Genomic DNA, 19,849 nt, shown 5'->3' on the forward strand with positions numbered 1-19,849 from the left:
GAGTGTCTCCGGCGAGATGCTGACGGGGTTCTGTTGTTTATTAACCCTGCCAAATTAAGCTTGAGGCTACAGCTCCCCAGCGAGCGCTGCGCAGCCTAAGGAGGAGCGCTGCTGGGTGGCGATCCGGACGAGCATCTTCCACATCCTGAAAGCACTCATTAAACAATTAACATCATTTTAGCCAGGTATCCTTATGTGCTTCATAAAAGGATGGAGATGTATTCCTATTTGCTTTAACACACTAGCTGTACTATTTCCTACCAATGAATCTGTTAGAGAGTACCATGGCCTCTCATAACTATGCAGGTCTCCTGCCCTAACATGGGCTAGTCCCAGGGAGATGGAGCACGATGGATCCCACATCTGCCTGGGAGGACCCTCAGCTTACAGATCTGTGAAACCGCAGCTGGAAGTGCTGAGACCACAGAGGATCTTTGTGCTTTATATCTTCCTTGCAGTCCTTCTGTTAGATCTCAAGTCAACAAGTCTCACATCAAAGCCAAACTGAACTTCCGAGTTAGACTGTGTGAAACACTACATCAAAAGCTGTTCCCAAACGCATGTACTCTGCCTCCTGCACCCCTGTCACTCCCGTGCTCTTCACTCACCCACTGCAGTCACGTCACTCATCGGCACAGTGGAGTCTATTCACATTCAGGAGTACCCACACAAGTACCGTCACAGGCTATACCGTATTTCTCTCAGACGGAGTTCCCTCATGCAGCTGACATCTTTCTGCCAATTGTTTAGGAGCCTGGAATTTTAAACCCATTCAATAACATGCTGAAGCTGTGGTTCCCCAGTTCACTGCAGCCAGAAGAGGAAGCAGTCTCCTCTTCCTCACCTTCCCTCCTGATGCCTGGCCTGGACTCTCAGCTGGACTTAACAGGAACAGTTGGATCAAGGACAAGTGTTTTTGGAAACCCCTTCAGAGTGTTCATACACTGCCGTATTTCATCCGCTGTCAACCAGAAAGCAGCCCTGGAAGGCAGAGCTGCTGCACAAAAGCAACCAAGACCTTCAGGTGCTCTTAACATCCTGCTTGTTTCTTCCTAATTGTCCATCATCTCCTTTGTCCATCTGTCCATCATCAGATCATCCCAGTTTCTGAAAAGCGATAGCTTAATCCACTCTTCCACTACCCAGACTGTGTTCAAGTGATATCCCAGTGCTTGTACTTCATGTTTTCAAAGTACCCCTGGTCTACACTTTCCCAACAGCCATTTTTATATCAAGAACTTCCTGATTCTTCTAATCTTCTCTGTGATTTTATGGTTAAAAACATCATCAACAATAGGGCATTTTAGATTCCTCACTCATTATTAAGTTCATACATTTCTCATACAGCTTTTTTCCTGAGATATTTTTAGAGTACATTTTATTCATCACTAATTCTTTGCACTGGTCCTACTCTGTCCCCTTATAAAAGAAGAGGAGCTGTATCAGCATGAGTGGACACAGAATCCCACAGAATCCAAAGGGTTGGAAGGGACTTCAAAAGATCATCTAGTCCAACCCCCCTCCAAGAGCAGGGTAACCTAGAGTACATCACACAGGAACTTGTCCAGGCGGGCCTTGAATATCTCCAATGTAGGAGACTCCACAACCCCCCTGGGCAACCTGTTCCAGTGCTCTGTCACTCGCCTGCCCATCTGTGATATCTCCTCTTCATTTGAAGATGTTCTTGTCCCTCTTTGCCTGGACTTCTTTCTTTCAAAAGATGAAAGCCTAAACTTGGGCAAACACAGCATGGAATTTCTGTTCTTGGTGCATGGAGACAGCGCCCAGCCAGTGCCGTGCTTAAGTGTTCCATGACTGTCCCGAGCACATCAAATATAATTTGGGCATTTTACTACTATCTGATCACTAGAGTTGCACACAACCACCTGTTTTGCACACACATGAGTTTATCTTTCTATACTCTTTTTAACCAGTTGTTGTTTATAGAGGTCTTTTGATAGCAGCTTGCTTATGAGCTTGCATTCCCACATCTGAGAGCACATTGTGTTCCTGAAGCAACATCAGGGACCATTTGTTGAAGCTTCTGAGAAAAGTTCTGGCTGATGCAAAAGAGTGTTAGTAGATCTGTGGCAATATTTCCCTATCTAATAAGGAAACAAACCCAAGGGAAATCTAGGCTCAAAGGAGAGGCCCACTTGGAGGGAAGCATTAGGACAGATGTCACCCACAGGAGGGTTGAAAACAGGGAGGAGTGTGGAAGGAATTATAAACCAATGGCAACTTCAGCTTTATGAGACAAACACCATGTTTGTTGTAAGACAAAGGGATAGTGCCTAATGTCATCTGTAAACTGCATAGAGAACCCAGATTGTGACTCTTCTGCTTAAGCATTACAACAGGGATTTCTGAGCCTGAAGCTGTGTGCTGTGTTCAGTCAGAGGCCTCAGAGCCAGCTGCTGCTGCCCTCCCTGCCTGTACCAGCTCTGCAGCCTTGGCAGATGTGTTACTGAGCTGATTCACCCACTAGGCCAGCAGAACGCTACTCCTTTTTCTTTGCCAGGGTGAGCTTCCTGCTGATTCAGTGGGTTACACCAGTTCAATCAGCAGGTCTAACGTGAGAGGAGGAAAACAGGAACAAGATTCTTCCCTTTCTGTCGAAGCAAGCCGTTAAAGTGACTCAAGCTGTAACAGGTAATTTTACCCTGAGAGGTAGATTCAGGGGGGTTAAGGCAAGCTGAGATGTGCTATTGGCAAAAGAGATTATTCCATCCTTTTCCCTTCCCTTAGTCATGCTTTCCTGATGCCTCCTCTCTGCTGGCTCCAACATTCATGCAGCCACACGTTAAGCTAGATCAGCTAGCCAACAGAGCTGAAAGCTAATCTAGTTTAAAAACAAAGGAAAAGTTTTTAGTGGGATCAGTTTTGGCATCCAGCTGATCCCGCAGCCGAGCAACCACCAGTGCCAGGACGAGCCAGTGAGAGGGCCTGTTTTGGTGGCAGCCGGCACACACGTCAGCATAAAACACAAGTGCCCCCACAGGCCATACTTTCACAACTCCTTCCAGCCAGCTATTGCCGGCGCTGCTGCCAAAAGTAACACAGCCTTGCCCTTAGGCCACACCAGCTGCTCATTCCGGGCCCCAGGCACCCCCTGTGCTGCGCTGGAGATGTCTAAAACAAAACTTATTGATAAATGTAGCTGGAGTTAAAAGCAGCTTTTTTGTGTTTGGTTTTTGTCCTCCTGGGTTTGTATTTCCCATCAGTAAGGCTTCTCTGAAGCCATGCTATCAAAAACCTACCTGTCAGACTGTAACTGTCTCCTAGAGTGAAAAACCAAAGAAAAGAGGTAGTTGGCGTCATTTCCCAGTCTTACCCTTGGCTGCACTGAAGGAAGTTAAGGCTTCACCTCCTATTGCAGAATTGTCAGAGTACACTCCTGGACAGTGACTTCATAAAATCAGACTCACAGAATAGTTTGGGTTAGAAGGAACCTTTAAAAGTCATTGGCTCCAACCCCCCTGCAATGAGCAGGTACATTTTCAAGTTGATCACACTTGAATCATGCTGCTTTATTCAGCTATGCTGGTGTGAGCCTACCCTCAAATGGAGAGGGACAATCGGACATGTATGATGCAGTTGCTGTGAGGAGCTAAATACAGACATAAACCTGCAAGAGCTTTGATGCAGATAGCAGCTTGGTAAGAAGACACTGTAAGCTAACACGAATAAACTATTCAAAACAGCTCTGTGTATCAAACACCTTACTCATGTACATGTTTCACAATTATATCATATCTGACCACATTTCTTTTCAACAGATACATCTGGACTATATTAGACACTCCAAAAGAGGAATCAGAGAATACATTTTCTTGTTATTATTCCATAAAAACTACTTTTAATATGCATTGTAGAAATACCAGGCATTAAAAATCCATGAAAGGTCATCAGCAGTGGAAATGATCAACTGCTGTTTTGAGGTCTGAATTTCAGAGACTGTTTTGATACTTGCAGGGTCCCCAGTGACCATTTTAGCAGTACTGGCAAGCCCTGTAGTTCCAGGTACAGAACTTTGACCCACACAGTTAACTAATATTCAGCACTTTGCCATGTTTTATTTGGAGGAGTGGGAGGGGGGATCAATGATGAATTCAGTTAGCTCTTTAGCGTAATCCTATTTATTTACAAAGAATGTACAGCCATGTCCCATTTCCTTGCATGCAGAGGAAGCAAATGGGAGGGAGTGCTGCGCGGCAGTCCAAGTTTGCTGCTCTAGCAAGGATTCTTGCCCAGAAGAAGCTGTCCCTTGGCTTTTTCTCAGGGCCATACACCACTGCTTCTCCCACTGTCTGCTGGCTCTCGTGTGGTGTTTCCGGCCCCGGACATGCACACAGGCAAACACAGCTGCAACCAATCTGTGCTCTTGCTGCTGCATCTGCGAGCAGTCCCTCGAGAAATGGCTCTGACTTTCCCCAAATTAGTGCTTGCTCATATGAGCCCGCTGGTCCCAGTGCTTGGCCACACACCCCTGTGCCATCGGCAGTGGTTTCCAGTCTTCAGCAGTCTTATGCCATAAAGGAATTGAACTGCTCCTTCCTAAACAAAGCACGGCCAGCGTGCCTGTCAAGTTTAATGAGGTTTGTGATTGCCTGGAGATCAAAGCTCTGCTCTGGTGGGTTTTGCTTAGATTGCATAAAGAGGAAAGGAGCAGTGACCTCCAAAGTAAATAGAACAACGAGGAACAAAATTAATTTTCATATACAATTTCTTCTATGATTTGGCAAGCATCAGATTAGCTGTATAAACCAGAAGACTTTCTACAGAACATTAATCCTCACAAGAACACATTATAATGAAGATTTCAAAAGTACAAGCACAACCTGTTTTTCATCTGAGACCTTGTCTGTATCATCTTCCAAACCACAGGCCTGACCCTGGGAGTGGGACTGCTTTCAATAAACAAACCTTGATTTTCCAGTCCTGCACCATCATTTTCTTCTGTGCAAGCTGCATGGAGATGTTCCTAAAGCCATTCCAGCATATTTAACCACTATTTTTTTCGCTGGTTTGCACAGGTGTAAGTGCCTCTGCAAAGCCTGTGGCAGCAGAGAAGCAAGTCCCAGAGGATTTTACTCACAGGACGAAGAGGAATTATTTTTCTGAGAACTGGTTCATTGTGTTGCATTACATACTGAAACAATGGGTGAGAGAGTTCCCCTCTTGCACACAAATTTGGTGGTATCAGGGAACCTTTCTGAAACATACTCGTCTGCAGGCAGTATAGATCTACTTTACGGGGCTAATGAGAGATGGTTGTATTTTCTGAATGAAGCTGTGAGCTAGAAAACAAAACAAGTCAATGACCACCATTTTCTTTTGGCAGGACCTCCAAATACGCCTGCATTTGTGAAATGGACAGGACCAGTCATTTTCCTGTTCTTCTAACGTGGTTCCCAGACACAATGTCTCTGCTGCTACTGTTCAAGGAAATAAAGTTAAAACCCTGTGAGCAACAAACATGTTTAGACATGCTGAGCATAATTTTGCTTCCGGTGTGGGAGGGTTCTAAACACTTGGCCTCCCCAGTGAAAGAAATGCACATTCAAGAAAGGCAGAAGCTGAATTAACCCTTCATTACCAAGCACAGTTATACTTCTAAATACTGGAGCCCAGATCTTCATTTCCTTGGGGAAATGTGCACTGTAAAAATGTCAGTGTTCAAATATGCTCTGAACAGGCTGACAAGCACATTTACAGATAAAATACTATCCTGCTAGAATTGCTCACCTCATCCTCCAAGACAGGCATATGGATAAGCAATGTTTCTTATCAGCTGACTTTTGCCTTACTTTCACTGGACCTATTATCTGCTTGATTTTGTCTAGCACTGGAGCCTTCACAAACATCTTTGCTGCTGTTCCTGCACAATTCATTGTATCACCAGCTGCTGACAGGGTGCTCAGCAGCCAGGCTCCAATCCTGCAGGGAGAGAGGATGGCCGCAGGGATAAGGGCTGCACTGACCTTGGTCCTCCGAGGCTTCCTGCCTGCTGAGCGCATCAGCACTGGAGTCAGTGTGCTCCGAAGAAGCACCGGCAACTTTTCCAAGCTGTGGCATGTACTTCACCCCGTAAGTGCTGCAGTCTGCTCACCTGTAAAACCAGCCTCTCAAGTTAAGAAAGAAGTGGAGCAGGAAACTGGCAGGAAGGCACAGCCAGCCACTGCTCCCCAAGGCCCCATCTCCTGGAAGTCCAACTGATTCGGCAATGCTGACTTCATGTGGTGAGATGTGTTTATATTCCAGTGCTTCTTTTGGGGAAGAAAGGACTTCCTGGGTCTCAGAGGAAAAAAAATGGGATGGGGAGTCATCTGGAGTTTGAGTCCCCTTCTAAGTTTGGGGTTTGGGTTTTTTTTAACCATATTAACATTTGTCTTTCAGCATTTACTGCAGCAAACCCGCAGTGTGTGACAGACAATAAAAATCCCACAGTGATTTAAATAGGTCTAATTACATGAACAACAAGCCACCAATAAGAATCATGATGCCCTCCATACGAAATAAACATCAGTTTCCACCTAATATGTACTTCTTAGAAGTTCAAGACTAATCCCATTTGGCGTATTTTAAGGAAGTGAGCTCTTGACCCCAAATGTTTATGGGCTGCAACAGTAAGGCCAATAAAAGAAAGGAAGCATATTTTAAAGCTGCTCTTAAAATCAGATTGGTTTTAGGCACAATTTTGAGAAAGTGTTTCACTTCATATTTCAAGTAATGGGGTAAGTGTGACTGATACACCCCATCCAGACCAATAAGATATTTCTTGCTATGAAGATTTCTTTTAACAAGGGTTTTTGAATATTCGCTTAACCCCTTACCCTCCTAAAGACAGACAACGCTGTACCACATGGGTTACATTAGTTGCATCATATTATATACTGTAATAAAACAGTAAGGGAGTTTTGTAGGTGAAATGCCACGGAATCATGAGAAACAAGAGTTTTATCCCAAATTGGTTTGGAAAGAAACAGACCTTTAAATGTAAGTATTTAAATTATCTGCAAAACATTTTAGGACAGCAATTTATGGCACGACATGTCTTGGCTATTTGCCTGTAGATAAATATAAATGTGAAGTAGATACAGGTGGGCTTCTATAGCCATGTTATCACTATTTGTTATATTTGTTGGAGCCCAGTTTGTGGCCCCTGTTCTGGATGCTGTAGGGACAGCTCTAGGGCTTTTGCTAAAGAAACACTTGTTTAACCTGAGGCTACAAGCAAAGCTACAGCTTTTTTAATTAAGTGGCATTCTGCCTCTATGAAAGGGACGCAAAGCTGGTTCCAAAGCTTGCTTTGCAAAACAACTGCTACGTGCAATGATAGTATGTTGGCTTTTCACTGCAGCAGTCTTTGCGGTTCAGTTTCACACTTACCAAAGCTTCTGAATGAATGAGGAGGTGCTCTAGAAGCAAACAGGACCCAGAGAAGTTAACACTCACAAGCCAAACAGGTCTGGAAGATGAGGTGAAAAGGAAACACACAAGGAGCAGACACCATCAAGGCAACCATGGTAACTGGCCTTGGCTGCACAAACCTTTGCTTCAAGGAGTCCTGTCTCTGTCGACTTTTCTGAGAAAGAATTAAAATAAAGAAGGGAAAGAATGAATAAATGAATAAATAAATAAATAAATAAATGGGGTTCTTATGGGGTTCCTGTTACTTGGAGACAGAAATAACTGCCCGGTACATTTCCATGCCCTTCCACGTGGCCCAGCACTGTGGAGTGTGCTGATGTGACGCGCACTACCTGCCCATCATGATCAGTTTCCTCTTTCATTCATGTAGATATATATTCTCACATATATATATATATATATGTGTGTGTGTGTAACTTGTTCTTTAGGTGGCTGCATGCAGAGGCTTGTGTACTGACACCTCAAGCCAGCACCACGTTACCCCACAGGGGCAGAGTAGAGGATTTCTGTCCTGCACTCGCTTCCATTTGAATTTTCACTTCCTGAGGAAAGATGGAGGTTTAATGGGATTTTATTTTTCAGGCCGTGCTGGATTTCACGAGGCCCCGCGTGGTCAGCCTGTCCCGGGCGCCGTTGCCCGCCGCCTCCCTCCATGCCGCCCCGGAGCGGGCACACGGGCAAGAACGCCCGCCCGCCCCGCTACCTCCCGCCCGCCAGGGGGGGCTGCCCCGCCCGCCACACTGGCCGCTGTTGCGCCTGCGCGGCGCGGCAGGGAGCGGCCAGTCATGGCCGCCTCCATGTTCTGCTGCTTCTCCTGGTGCTGCTTCTCCTGGTGCAAGGATGGCGGTGCCGGCCACATCCCGCTAAAGGAGATGCCGGCGGTGCACCTCGACACGCAGCGCATGGGTAAGCAGGGAGAGGCGGGACCTGGTCTCCCTTCGGCCCACCATGAGCCGCTTGTGACGGGCCGTGGGGAAGGAAGGAGAGCGGAGAGTGAGGGTTGGCAGCGGCGGGGAAGGCCGCAGGTCCGTGGCGCGGCGGGGCTGACCTGTGGGGCGAGCGGGAGGGTTGTACCGGGGAAGCCTGGGCGCGGCGCTGGTAGCGGTGTGGAGTTATCTTAATACCGTGTAACCATACTGGCCGGAGGGGGAATGTGCCCGGCCCCAGGCGCCCTCTCTCCTCCCAGGGAAGTGTGCTGGGAAGTCGCTTTTGGGCTGCTTCTTCGGAAGGATTTGGCGGTTTTCAGGAAGAAATATCACTTTGGCTTAAATTCAGTCGAGGCTTATCAGCAGAATGAGTATGTAGGGGTGCACCTCAGTCTCAGAGGGGTTTCCTGAGGAGAGAAGGCAGCCTGATAGGGCTGAAGATCCTGGTCATTCCACAAGGGATGGTGATTCAGAGCAGGGGGTTGCAGCAGTGAAGGTGCAGAATGAGCCACGGGAGTCTGGGCCATACCACGTGTTGAGGATGAGCTGTCCACAAAGCTATGCCTGGGAGTTGTTTAGGAGAGAAGGGATCTGGGTCAGCTGCAGCAGAACAGGGGATAAGAGCTAGGGGGAAGGCGGTGTGGCTGATCCCAACCACTCAATTATTAGTCTGGTTTTATTCATTTGTATCAGTGAACTTTGACTGTTTCCCATGTTTCTCACAGTGACAACAGTGCCTAAAGATGAAGTGTTCCACTGGAGAAGAAAAATTTGGCAGAGGGCTTCTTTTCTTCTCTCTGTTTTGGCAGGCATGTTTCTAATAAAAGGATTTTGTCAGAGAATAACTAAACACCTTGCAGTTCCATCCAGTGTTTCTGCCCAATGTGCCTTTTCTTCTCTTGGCAGACATATTTCCTCTAGTGTATAGAAGAGAGGGTACAGGGTTCTGGTCTCATAGTGAACCCTTTCTGACTAAATAGTAAGTTATTCTTCTGATGTGGCTGAGCAAAGGTTGTAATCAGCATGGTGCCGTGAAACCCAAGAGGCAAAATTAGAGCAGTGTATAGATTTTAAATAAATAAGCCCTAGTTGGAAGATGAACTACCCCATAAACAGCCTTCCTTTTCCTACTTCAAAGCATAGCCTATCATCATTGTTCTCACACGCTAATGAAGCTCTTACGTGGGGAGAAAGAACAAAACCAGTTCTCAGTGTTTAGGGCTTTTAAGCGCTGCTTCCAGACTTCTAAAGATGTTTTGAAGTTTTGCGGGTGTTTTTCTTCTTGCAGGAACAGATGTTGTGATTGTTAAAAACGGCAGAAGAATATGTGGCACGGGAGGCTGTTTAGCCAATGCACCTTTGCATCAGAACAAGAGCTATTTTGAGTTTAAAATCCAGTCCACAGGTTAGTCAGCAAAAATGTACAACTTTAAACCGGGAAGGTGCGTTGGTTTGACTGCGGGTGGTTGTATCTCCAGTGCCGAGCACATGAATCTTTCTGATTGCATCCTTGAACTTGTGAATGTTGGAGAGGTCTATAAGCTGACGTTGTGTAACAGGAATCTTTTTTTCATTTTTATCATGGCTCTGAAATATTAAAAAACATAGTAAGTATATTCTAAAAGAGTGCACACCCTAAAAAAACACCATATTGTTTTATATGCTGTTATGTGCATGGTTTTCGGTTAGCATATGTTAGAAATGTTTTTTGGTAAATAAATGCTTATAACCCCATAAAATACTGTCGCTGTGAAGTATTTTTTTAATAGTGCAGTTTATCCAGCAGTATTTATAGCTATTTGTCTACCTCCATTTGCTTTTAACATGCACTGTGTTTGCCCAAGCAAGGGTAACACTCCTTGTGCTACACTTCACTCTTCAAATCAAATGTGCAGCACTTACTCCAACACCGCCTTATCAAGAGGAGCCTTTCAGCACCCTGTTTCTTTGTTTTGCACAGATACGGTGCAAGGCAGCTGAAAGTGAATGGAATTTGGAAGCATTATGTTTTTACTAATACAGTCAACTTCACTAGTACAGAGCATGCTCCAGGCTTGCCTGTTTTCTGACATTAAAAATTACCCAGTATTTTTAAAAACGACACTGTGAAAATGAAGTGGTTCTTTCCCTAACTACATAGGGAGAGGGAAGAAGGGAAGTGTTAGTCCAGAGACAGACAGGCCTTACAGTACCAGCTGGAGCTTGAATATGGCATTTTCTGGGTAAGGGTTATTTGTGTTCAGTTGGGTTGGAGTGCAGGCAGCATGAACACAAATCGGTCCAAAACACCTTGCAGTCAAACCAGTTGCTTGGTTTTAAACTGTATGTAAACCCCAGATCAGTCTTAGTTTGGCAATTTTAGTATCCTGTATGTTCGGGCAAGAATCCACAGCAGCTGTTATTTATATATGGTTATTACTCACACAAATACATATCCATGTTCTTCTGCTTGAGAAACACAGGAAATAAACTCTCCTGGTTCTTGTGACAGGAATAGACAAGACAAGCTGTGTCTTGTCTATTTCTGTGCCTCAAGGCAGGAGGACTGTAGATCACTTAACTTAAAACTTTGATTCCCAGAAGTGTTACTATGGGGTCACCCTGACTATTGGAAAGTCATCTATGGGGTCACCCTGACCATTGGAAAGGTTTTAGGAGTGTAATCTGAATCTTGTTCACACTTTTGTCCTTTTCATCCTGGGTATGTAAGAATAAGAATAAATTGGTTTGCAATTTTGTCTTTTGAAACTGATTTTATTATATTTTTGCCTCATTTTAGTCTTTTCCAGATTAAACAGCCCCAGGCTGGTTTGTTGTTTTTTTTTTTTTTTATTCTCCTTATAGGTGATGTTTTTACATTTTTGATTGGTTTTGTTCAAGAATATTTCTAATTGAACTAATTTGTCTTGAGATATGATGCTTAAAATGGATGCTCTGCTCAAACTGCAGCAGCAGTAGACATCCTTCATCTGTTGTACATACAGTGTGTTGGCTTTACATGTGCCATATGTCCAGAAGTTTTTCACAACAGTAGGGCACAGGCTCGTGCTCAGCATGTGGTCTGTGATAACCCCCATATCATATTCATTGAGCTGCCTGCCAAGCCACTATTGTGTTTGTGCCACTTAGTGTTCCTACTGTTCTTCATAATTCAGAAAAAGCAAATGCATTTTCCTTCAGACCTCTTACCAATTTGTCAGGATCATTTAAAACTTGAGGGGCCTCTGAAGAGGTTGCAGTCCTGTCAGGTTGGTGTTGGCAGCACATTTAACAAGCACATCATCACGTTACCCAAGTAATTGATGTGAATATGGAACAGTATCTGGCCTTGTGCATTCACTGCAAAACCTCAAACCCCACTTGAATCATCTTTTTTGATTTGATTTGACGTGATGAGTAGTCCTGGAATACAGTTTTCTAACCAGTCATGCATTTATATTGCTGTAAAGGTCTAGACCATGTTTTCATAATCTGAAAAGGTCTAGACCATGTTTTCATAATCTGACTATTTCAATGTTGTATGAGTTTCAAAAACATTACCAAATCAAGATCTGTCATATTTACAGTTTCTTCTTTTTCCCTAAGAATAGTCTCACCAGTGGGAAAAGGAAATATTGTTCACAAGTCCATGCTAGTTTGATTTATTTTTTACATTCTCCTACAGTTTCAGAGTCTCTTTTTGTATTTTTCTGGGAATAAAAATTAAGCTAAGTGATTACAATTCTCTGGATTTTTTTTTCAGGATACATGCTGGTTACTTCTATTGATTGCTTGTACTGGGTCTGTCCAGCATGGAGTTAACTTCCTTCATAGCAGCTCCTGTGATGCTCTGGTTTAGATTTGTGACCAGAACAATACTGATAACAGGCTAATGTTTTAGCTATTTCTGAGCAGTGTTTACACAGCATCAAGGCCTTCTCTGTTTCTCACTCTGACCCTCCAGCAAGAGGTGGGGAGGGGACACAACCGGGCAGATAACCTGATCTAACCAAGTAGATCCTCCATGCCATGTAATGCCATGCTAAGCAACAAAAGGGAGAGGAGTGGCTTTAGGGAGGTTAGCCATCTTTTGCTTGGGAATTGGCTGGGCCTCAGTCTGCCTGTGGGAGGTGGTGAGTGATTGCCATTACATTCTTTTGGTTTGTTTTGTTTTCTTTCTTTCTTCCACTTCTCTTTTGCTTGTTAAACAATTTTTGTCTTTACCCACAAGAAAAATTTTCTTGGTTTTAGTCTTCTTTCCCTCTTCTACCATCTCTCTGCGGCCTGTGGGGGAGAAGTGAGTGTATGGCTGCTTGGTGCTTAGCTGCCTACCAGGGCTAACCTGCAATAGTTCTGCTATGTCCAAGAGATAGTAGTAGTATGGCCATGGCACTGGCATTCTGTATTCTGTCCTGATTCAGGCAGTCTTCAAAATAATGAGGTTGGTTTGTTTGTTTTCTTGCCATGTTACTGTCACATTTTAGGGATTTGGGGTATTGGAGTTGCAACTCAGAAAGCAAACTTGAATCAAATTCCACTTGGTCGAGATGTCCATAGCCTGGTGATGAGAAATGATGGAGCTCTCTACTATAACAATGAGGAGAAAAACAGACTACCAGCAAACAACCTTCCTCAGGAAGGTGATGTGGTGGTGAGTTCCTTAAGCCTTTACTTTCCAGATGTTCCTAGATTCCCCTTATTTACAGCTCTGTGGTCATATTGACCATTTCAGTACAATTCTTCAGCTTGCATCTCCCAGTTTGGGAAGTGCTGATACAAAGTCCCATTGTGTTTGGATGGATTAGCAGCCTGGATATCAGTGGACTTCAGTGGTCTTCATTCTCATTGATGTATTTGTGAACGAGTGACAGACTTTGCCAGTGTTTGAAAAGTAGCCTCTAATGCCCTCCTGCAGTGTAGTTGCAGTATCTACCTGATGGATAGCTCCCATCACAAGGATCCTACATTGAGATGGGATCTTCCATTCTGTGATTCTATGAAAAGTAGCTGATGTATTACTGCTAATTCCCCAGTTTTCATTTATTTTATTATGTCACAGAAATAGATTTCTGAAGTACTGAGGGACAACACAGATGGTCACACTCAGCCATACCAAAACAGTGACAGAAGTCATTTACCTAACAAGTAATTTATTACCTAGTTAGTGTTTGCTTTCTGCTGTGTAGTTGACATATTTATAGTGTTGTATATGAACCCATGATCTCCTGCTGCTGGCAGAGTAAATGTGCTGAGAGAGGTTTCTGTATGGAAGCATGGACAGACCACTCTATACTAGTTATTTCCATGAGGAGATATAAACAAGAAGCCCACAAACTGCTTAATATTGAAATAATTGAAAATTTTATATATCCTAAACATTTGATAAGGAACATGTTGAAGAATAGTTCGGAAAATTGTTTTGTAAACCCAGTGAGATATGGGATGCAGTACTGTGCTGCATCCAGACTGAGTAAGCATTAAGGAATCCTGAGTATCTGCAAATACAAATGTTACTGGTTGTTTATTAACTTCTAGTCTTTTGCAGGAATATTTCATGCAAGGTTTTCTAGGATGCTGCAGTTTGCATAATGGTGTTGCCTGTGGCTAAGAAAGCTAAATTAAGCAGCAGTCTTACATGTATAAAGTTGTTGATGGGTTTTTGTTAATTTTCTGTGCTTTTAGGGCATTACATATGACCATGTAGAATTAAATGTATATTTAAATGGGAAGAACATGCATTGTCCAGCTTCAGGAATCCGAGGGACTGTCTATCCAGTGGTCTATGGTAAGTCAGAGATTTTCAAACTGTTTCTTGGTATGGGTCCAGAAGGTTGGGGAGTTACTGCACTCAGTCTGAAAATCGCCAGGTAAAAAAATTGTGAAGCAGATGGAAAAAAGAAAAACAACAAATTCAAACTCATGTAGACTTGTGGGCTAATCTGCTTTCTCTCTGAAGCTTGGTATTTATGCCTGTGAATTGCGCGTACTTCATAAATGCATTCAGTGTTAAATGCAAATAGATACTGAATTGCTGTTTGTATTTTCTTCTGGAAGTAATAACTTTAATGTAGCACTAGTACAGCTGCTGCTGTAGTGGTACAGCTCCTTGCTGCTGTACCAAATCGATGCCCAGCTTTGAAATCCAGCAATTGGTGAGCAAATTGTGGTAGCTGTTTTGCCAGCAACCATCAATACAGCACAGCAGTTTTGAACAAGAAACAAATATCATATCCAATTAATCCATGCAAAGGCAGTTTAAGAAAGAATTTATGAATTATGGAAATTGGAATTTGGCCAAGGCATGTGTTAACAATTTACTTTTCCAGAACTTGGCGGTTGTTTTGTAGTTCCCCAGTAGTCAGAATTCTGTTTAACATCTCTTCTGAAAGGCATCACTTCCCCCAACTCAGTGCGTAATCAAAGCTACACTTGTGGCTTGTAACATAGAGCAAATGATAACTGCTCCTTGGATTCCCTCTGTTACATCTACAGCTATCCCCAGCTGTATTATCTTTATTCCTGTAAAGTAAGTAGTAGCCTCTGCCAGGATATCATTAGCTATGTGATGTGGATAATTTTTTCCTGTCATGGTTGGTTCCTGATGAACTGTGGTCATGTTCCCATTGATACATTTGTAATATTGAATTTTATGAGCAGGAAGAAAATCCCCTAGGTGTGTTGTAGAGCCTTTGAAGTCTATAAATGTACATGACAAATTTTATCTTTCCAAGTTGCTAGAGTGGAAATTTTGTCTGTGATGCGTTCTGAAGCCCCATGATGGCGCTGCTAAAAGGCTGTTGCGGGCAGTAACTGCCCTGCAGCACTGAGGGATCTCGTGCCGAGCACTGCATGAGCAGCAGAATTGCTGTGGTAATTCATTGGTGCATCTTCCCTCTGTTTTGGAAATAGTGTAACATAGAATGAAGGGTGCAGGTGGCTCTCAGAAAACATTTGGTGGCATGTTAGTCTACCATAAATAATTTTTTCTCTGACTAAAGAAGTTCCATGCCTGGAGGATGTGCAGACCTTTTATTGCCAAGCTCTTACTATCATCTTCCACAAGTGGGCATAATTTCATCATAATTATCATGTCTCCTACTTGTAGCTATAATAATTGAGGTCTGCAAATAATTTTTTGTGGTAGTTACTTAGTATAAGCTCTAACTATAGATGTTCTTAATTTAACGTGAGCTACTTCTAATCATGTGAAGGGATTTGAACATAGAAAAGAGAATTCCGTAAGCATTACTCTATCCATAATTCAAACCAGAACTACAGAAACCTTTTAAAAAGAAACATCATAGGGCAGGCAAACACAGTATCAAGCCTGAGAATGTAGAACAGAAAAATGGATTTAAAGGTTGTTCTCTGCAGCAGCTGTACCTCAGGCACTTATATGGAAGTGAGATGCAAACACTGTGTAAGTACTGCAAAACTGAACAAATATACTAGTAGGAGTTTTAACTGAGCCTAGGAGGTGAAAATTCCTACCTTGCCTCTGAGATATCTAAATTCTAAGCCAAAATAATGAAGGTGAAGCTTTTCTGTTTTAATATTGCTAGTGTACCAGGTTCATCTTGGAAAGAAGTTGTCTTTGAAAGAGATCTTGTTTTTCTGACTGGTTTGGTATTTCCATTTGCTAATGCAGTATATGAAGGCTTTGCTGTGAAAATCCTCAGCAGTTTCTTTTCTAGAAAGTGTATCTACATTCAATGTAGAAACACTCGCGTCTCGGATTATGCAAAGGATCGAACATTGGGAGGGGTATTGTAAAAAAACCATTAACTTCTAACTTAAAGAAGCAAAGATGCTTGCTTTGCATCAGATGGTCTTTGCTAAAAAAGATGGTCTGACACCAACCATTGCAGACGTCTGAAACCTTGTAAATCTCCCGAAAAATCATTGCACTCCAGCAGAATTAGAAAGTAGACAGAAAAATATGCAGCTGAGGAGGTGACACCTGTGCCATGGGTGTCAGTAGTGTCCTTAGTCTGGAGATTTCTGGAGAAATAGAGTAGAAGATTTTGAAGAAATGGTCTAAAGCCCTGATAATGCTTATAGTGAAATCAGAGGTAGTATTCCCATTGACCATTACTGACTAAAGAAAACAGCAGAAAAGAAGGATGATTTCCTCTCTGTGGGTGTGTGTGTAGGGCTTTAACATGTTTGTTGAAGGGATGTCTTTTAAATGTATTAGATATATATAATGGATGAATTGGAGAATATTCCTGGTTTGAGCATGGTGTATAACTTAGTAAGACAGTGTGGTAGAGGATCAATGTGTAAGTGTTCCTTCTCTGATTCCTTCTTTTGGTTCTCTTCTGCAGTTGATGACAGTGCCATTCTGGATTGTCAGTTCAGTGAATTTTATCACACACCTCCACCAGGGTTTGAAAAGATCCTTTTTGAGCAACAAATCTTCTGAATGTCTTCGTACTGAAAATTTGCACCCTGCACTGTTAGAAAAGCTTTGTCATCTTAAATAAAGCTTCACTTTACATTTAGGAACCATATCTGTATTCTAAGTACTTGTGACTGTGGTCTGCAGAATTAATGTGTTGACTGCAATACCAGGTAACTGTGCTGCAAATATGAGATTTCTAGCAATGGTTTGTAGTCGAAAATGAGTGTTTGGGGCAGTGTTTTTCTGTGATTTGTACTTGATGCATAAGGATACTAAGGGATATTATTGTCATCAGTATTACATTCAGTATTTTGAAAAAGCCTGGAGCTCTGTAAAGCAAATAGTTCTTATGCATACGATAGCTATGGAGATGGATAGTTCTCTTGATTCCCCCGCCCCCCCCCAACTTTTTCACCAGAAGTTCGTGCTTTGTTTAAAGGGAGCACTGTATGTCCAGCATGTGAGTTGGAGTTGCGGTGTCCCAGTTGTGCACAGTGACTAACCATACAATGGCATAACCAGCAGATAGGTACTTTTTCTGCAAGGTATAGTTGAATCCATTCCCTCAGTCTTAGACAAGCAAATGTAACTTATTTATTTCTCCTAGCTTTTAATTTGCTTTTATTGACACAAATAATAATGACACTCTCTAGTAATACTTTTTTGTTGGACCTTAAAAATGAAACCTGAACACTACCTGTGTGTTTGAGGACCACCACGCTGCATTACTGGTGTAGGAGGGCAAGTACAGATCACTCAGTTTGGTTATGTGAAGAGTCAGGTGGGAAGGCTAGGAGATGTTAGAGTGAAGCCTTACATCTTAAACTGTAAGTTAGATTATTCTCTTATGGAATAGCATATTTAATTTCTTTGTGAATCATTTATGAACGATTGATGGCTAAGATATTGTTCTAAAATGTGATGCCCTTGAATATAAATTATGAGATGCTTTTTTTTTTTTTTTTTTTGCTTTTGTCTCATTTAATATGCTTCCTAAAAGAATTTTTACTGTGAAGAAAATCTTCATACTGAATGTTTGTGTTTTGGGTTTTGCTCTTCCTGGGTTAATGCATTTTCATAAATGAATTATTTTATTTAAATATTTTTAGAAATTACCTGATTCTGGAATTTTCAAATACAAACAGCTTTATCAAAGCCTTTCACAGTATCACAGTATGCTAGAGATTGGAAGGGACCTCTAGATCATCTAGTCCAATCCCCCTGCCAGAGCAGGAACACCTAGATAATGTTACACAGGAATGTGTCCAGGCGAGTTTTGAATGTCTCCAGGGAAGGAGACTCCACAACCTCCCTGGGCAGCCTGTTCCAGTGTTCTGTCACCCTCACTGAGAAGTTTCTTCTCAAGTTTAAGTGGAACCTCTTGTGTTCCAGTTTGTACCCATTACCCCTTGTCCTATCATTGTTTGCCACTGAGTAGAGCCTGGCTCCATCCTCGTGACACTCCCCCTTTAGATATTTATATACACTAATAAGGTCACCCCTCAGTCTCCTCTTCTCCAAGCTATAGAGACCCAGCTCCCTCAGTCTTTCCTCATAAGGGAGATGCTCCACTCCCTTAATCATCTTAGTTGCCCTGCGCTGGACTCTCTCCAGCAGCTCCCTGTCCTTCTTGAACTGAGGGGCCCAGAACTGGACACAATATTCCAGATGGGGTCTCACCAGGGCAGAGTAGAGGGGAAGGAGGACCTCTCTCGACCTACTAACCACCCCCCTTCTAATACACCCCAGGATGCCATTGGCCTTCTTGGCCACAAGGGCACAGTGTTGGCTCATGGTCATCCTGTCGTCCACTAGGACCCCCAGGTCCCTCTCCCCTACACTGCTCTCTAACAGGTCGTTCCCCAACTTATACTGGAACCTGGGGTTGTTCCTGCCCAGATGCAGGACTCTACACTTTCCCTTGTTATATTTCATCAAGTTATTCCCTGCCCAACTCTCCAGCCTGTCCAGGTCTCACTGGATGGCAGCACAGCCTTCTGGCATGTCAGCCACTCCTCCCAGCTTAGTGTCATCAGCAAACTTGCTGATAGTACACTCAATTCCCTCATCTAAATCATTGATGAATATATTAAATAATACTGGTCCCAGTACTGACCCTTGAGGCACTCCACTAGTTACAGGCCTCCAACTAGACTCAGCCCCATAGACTACAACTCTCTGGCTTCTCTCCTTCAGCCAGTTCACAGTCCACCTCACTACCTGATCATCCAGACCACACTTCCTCAATTTAGCTGTGAGAGACTGTGTCAAATGCTTTGCTGAAGTCAAGGTAGACCACATCCACCGCTCTGCCATCATCCATCCACCGTCTTATTTCCTCATAAAAGGCTAAGAGATTGGTCAAGCATGATTTCCCCTTGGTGAAGCCATGTTGACTGCCCCTCATAACCCTCTTATCCTTGATGTGCCTTAAGATGGCACCAAGGATAAGGTGTTCCATCACTTTCCCAGGGATGGAGGTGAGGCTGACCGGTCTATAGTTACCCGGGTCCTCCTTCTTGCCCTTTTTGAAGACTGGAGTGACATTTGCTTTCCTCCAGTCCTCAGGCACCTCTCCTGTTTCCCAAGACTTGGTAAAGATGATGGAGAGTGGTCTAGCAATGACTTCTGCCAGTTCCCTCAGCACCCGCGGGTGCATCCCATCTGGACCCATGGATTTATGGATGTCCAGATTGCTCAACTGGTCTCTAACCCATTCCTCATCGACTAAGGCAAACCGCTCCGTTGACCTGACTTCATCTAAGGTCTCAGGGGTACAGGGCTCTTCAGGACTGCCTGCAGCAGAGTAGACAGAGACAAAGAAGGCATTCAGTAACTCTGCCATCTCTGTATCTTCTGTCACCAGGGCCCCCATCCCGTTCATCAGTGGGCCTACACTGCCTCTGGTGTTAGTTTTATCTGCCATGTATTTGAAAAAGCTCTTTCTGCTGTCCTTGACCCTTCTCGCCAGGTTTAATTCTAAGGATGCCTTAGTCATCCTAGCTGCCTTCCTACATCCTCTAGCACCAGCCTTATATTCCTCCCAAGTGGCCAGCCCCTCCTTCCATGACCTGTAAACTCTCCTCTTCCACTTAAGCATACCCAG

At 43.4% G+C, this 19,849-nt stretch overlaps 1 protein-coding gene and 2 long non-coding RNA genes across 3 annotated transcripts; 2 read left to right on the plus strand and 1 right to left on the minus strand.

The window, feature by feature from the left end:
* Positions 1-2: 2 nt before the first annotated feature.
* On the plus strand, positions 3-5,164 carry LOC134157886 (uncharacterized). The gene is made up of 3 exons (XR_009962509.1): positions 3-1,439; positions 1,630-2,652; positions 5,037-5,164. It is a non-coding gene; the product is annotated as an uncharacterized LOC134157886 (long non-coding RNA).
* On the minus strand, positions 4,052-7,614 carry LOC134157887 (uncharacterized). The gene is made up of 2 exons (XR_009962510.1): positions 5,985-7,614; positions 4,052-5,881 (listed from the first exon to the last, which is right to left on the minus strand). It is a non-coding gene; the product is annotated as an uncharacterized LOC134157887 (long non-coding RNA).
* Positions 7,615-8,204: 590 nt separating this feature from the next.
* On the plus strand, positions 8,205-16,850 carry SPRYD7 (SPRY domain containing 7). The gene is made up of 5 exons (XM_062607313.1): positions 8,205-8,340; positions 9,649-9,765; positions 12,824-12,990; positions 14,022-14,124; positions 16,667-16,850. Exons 1-5 carry the CDS (start codon positions 8,220-8,222, stop codon positions 16,762-16,764), a joined length of 606 nt encoding a protein of 201 aa, XP_062463297.1. The 5' UTR covers positions 8,205-8,219; the 3' UTR covers positions 16,765-16,850.
* The last annotated feature ends 2,999 nt before the right edge of the window (positions 16,851-19,849 follow it).

The sequence above is a fragment of the Pezoporus occidentalis genome, unplaced genomic scaffold (assembly GCF_034315485.1).
Source record: "Pezoporus occidentalis ecotype Australia unplaced genomic scaffold, CSIRO_AGI_Poc_V1 ctg122, whole genome shotgun sequence".
Classification (NCBI taxonomy): Eukaryota; Metazoa; Chordata; class Aves; order Psittaciformes; family Psittacidae; genus Pezoporus; species Pezoporus occidentalis.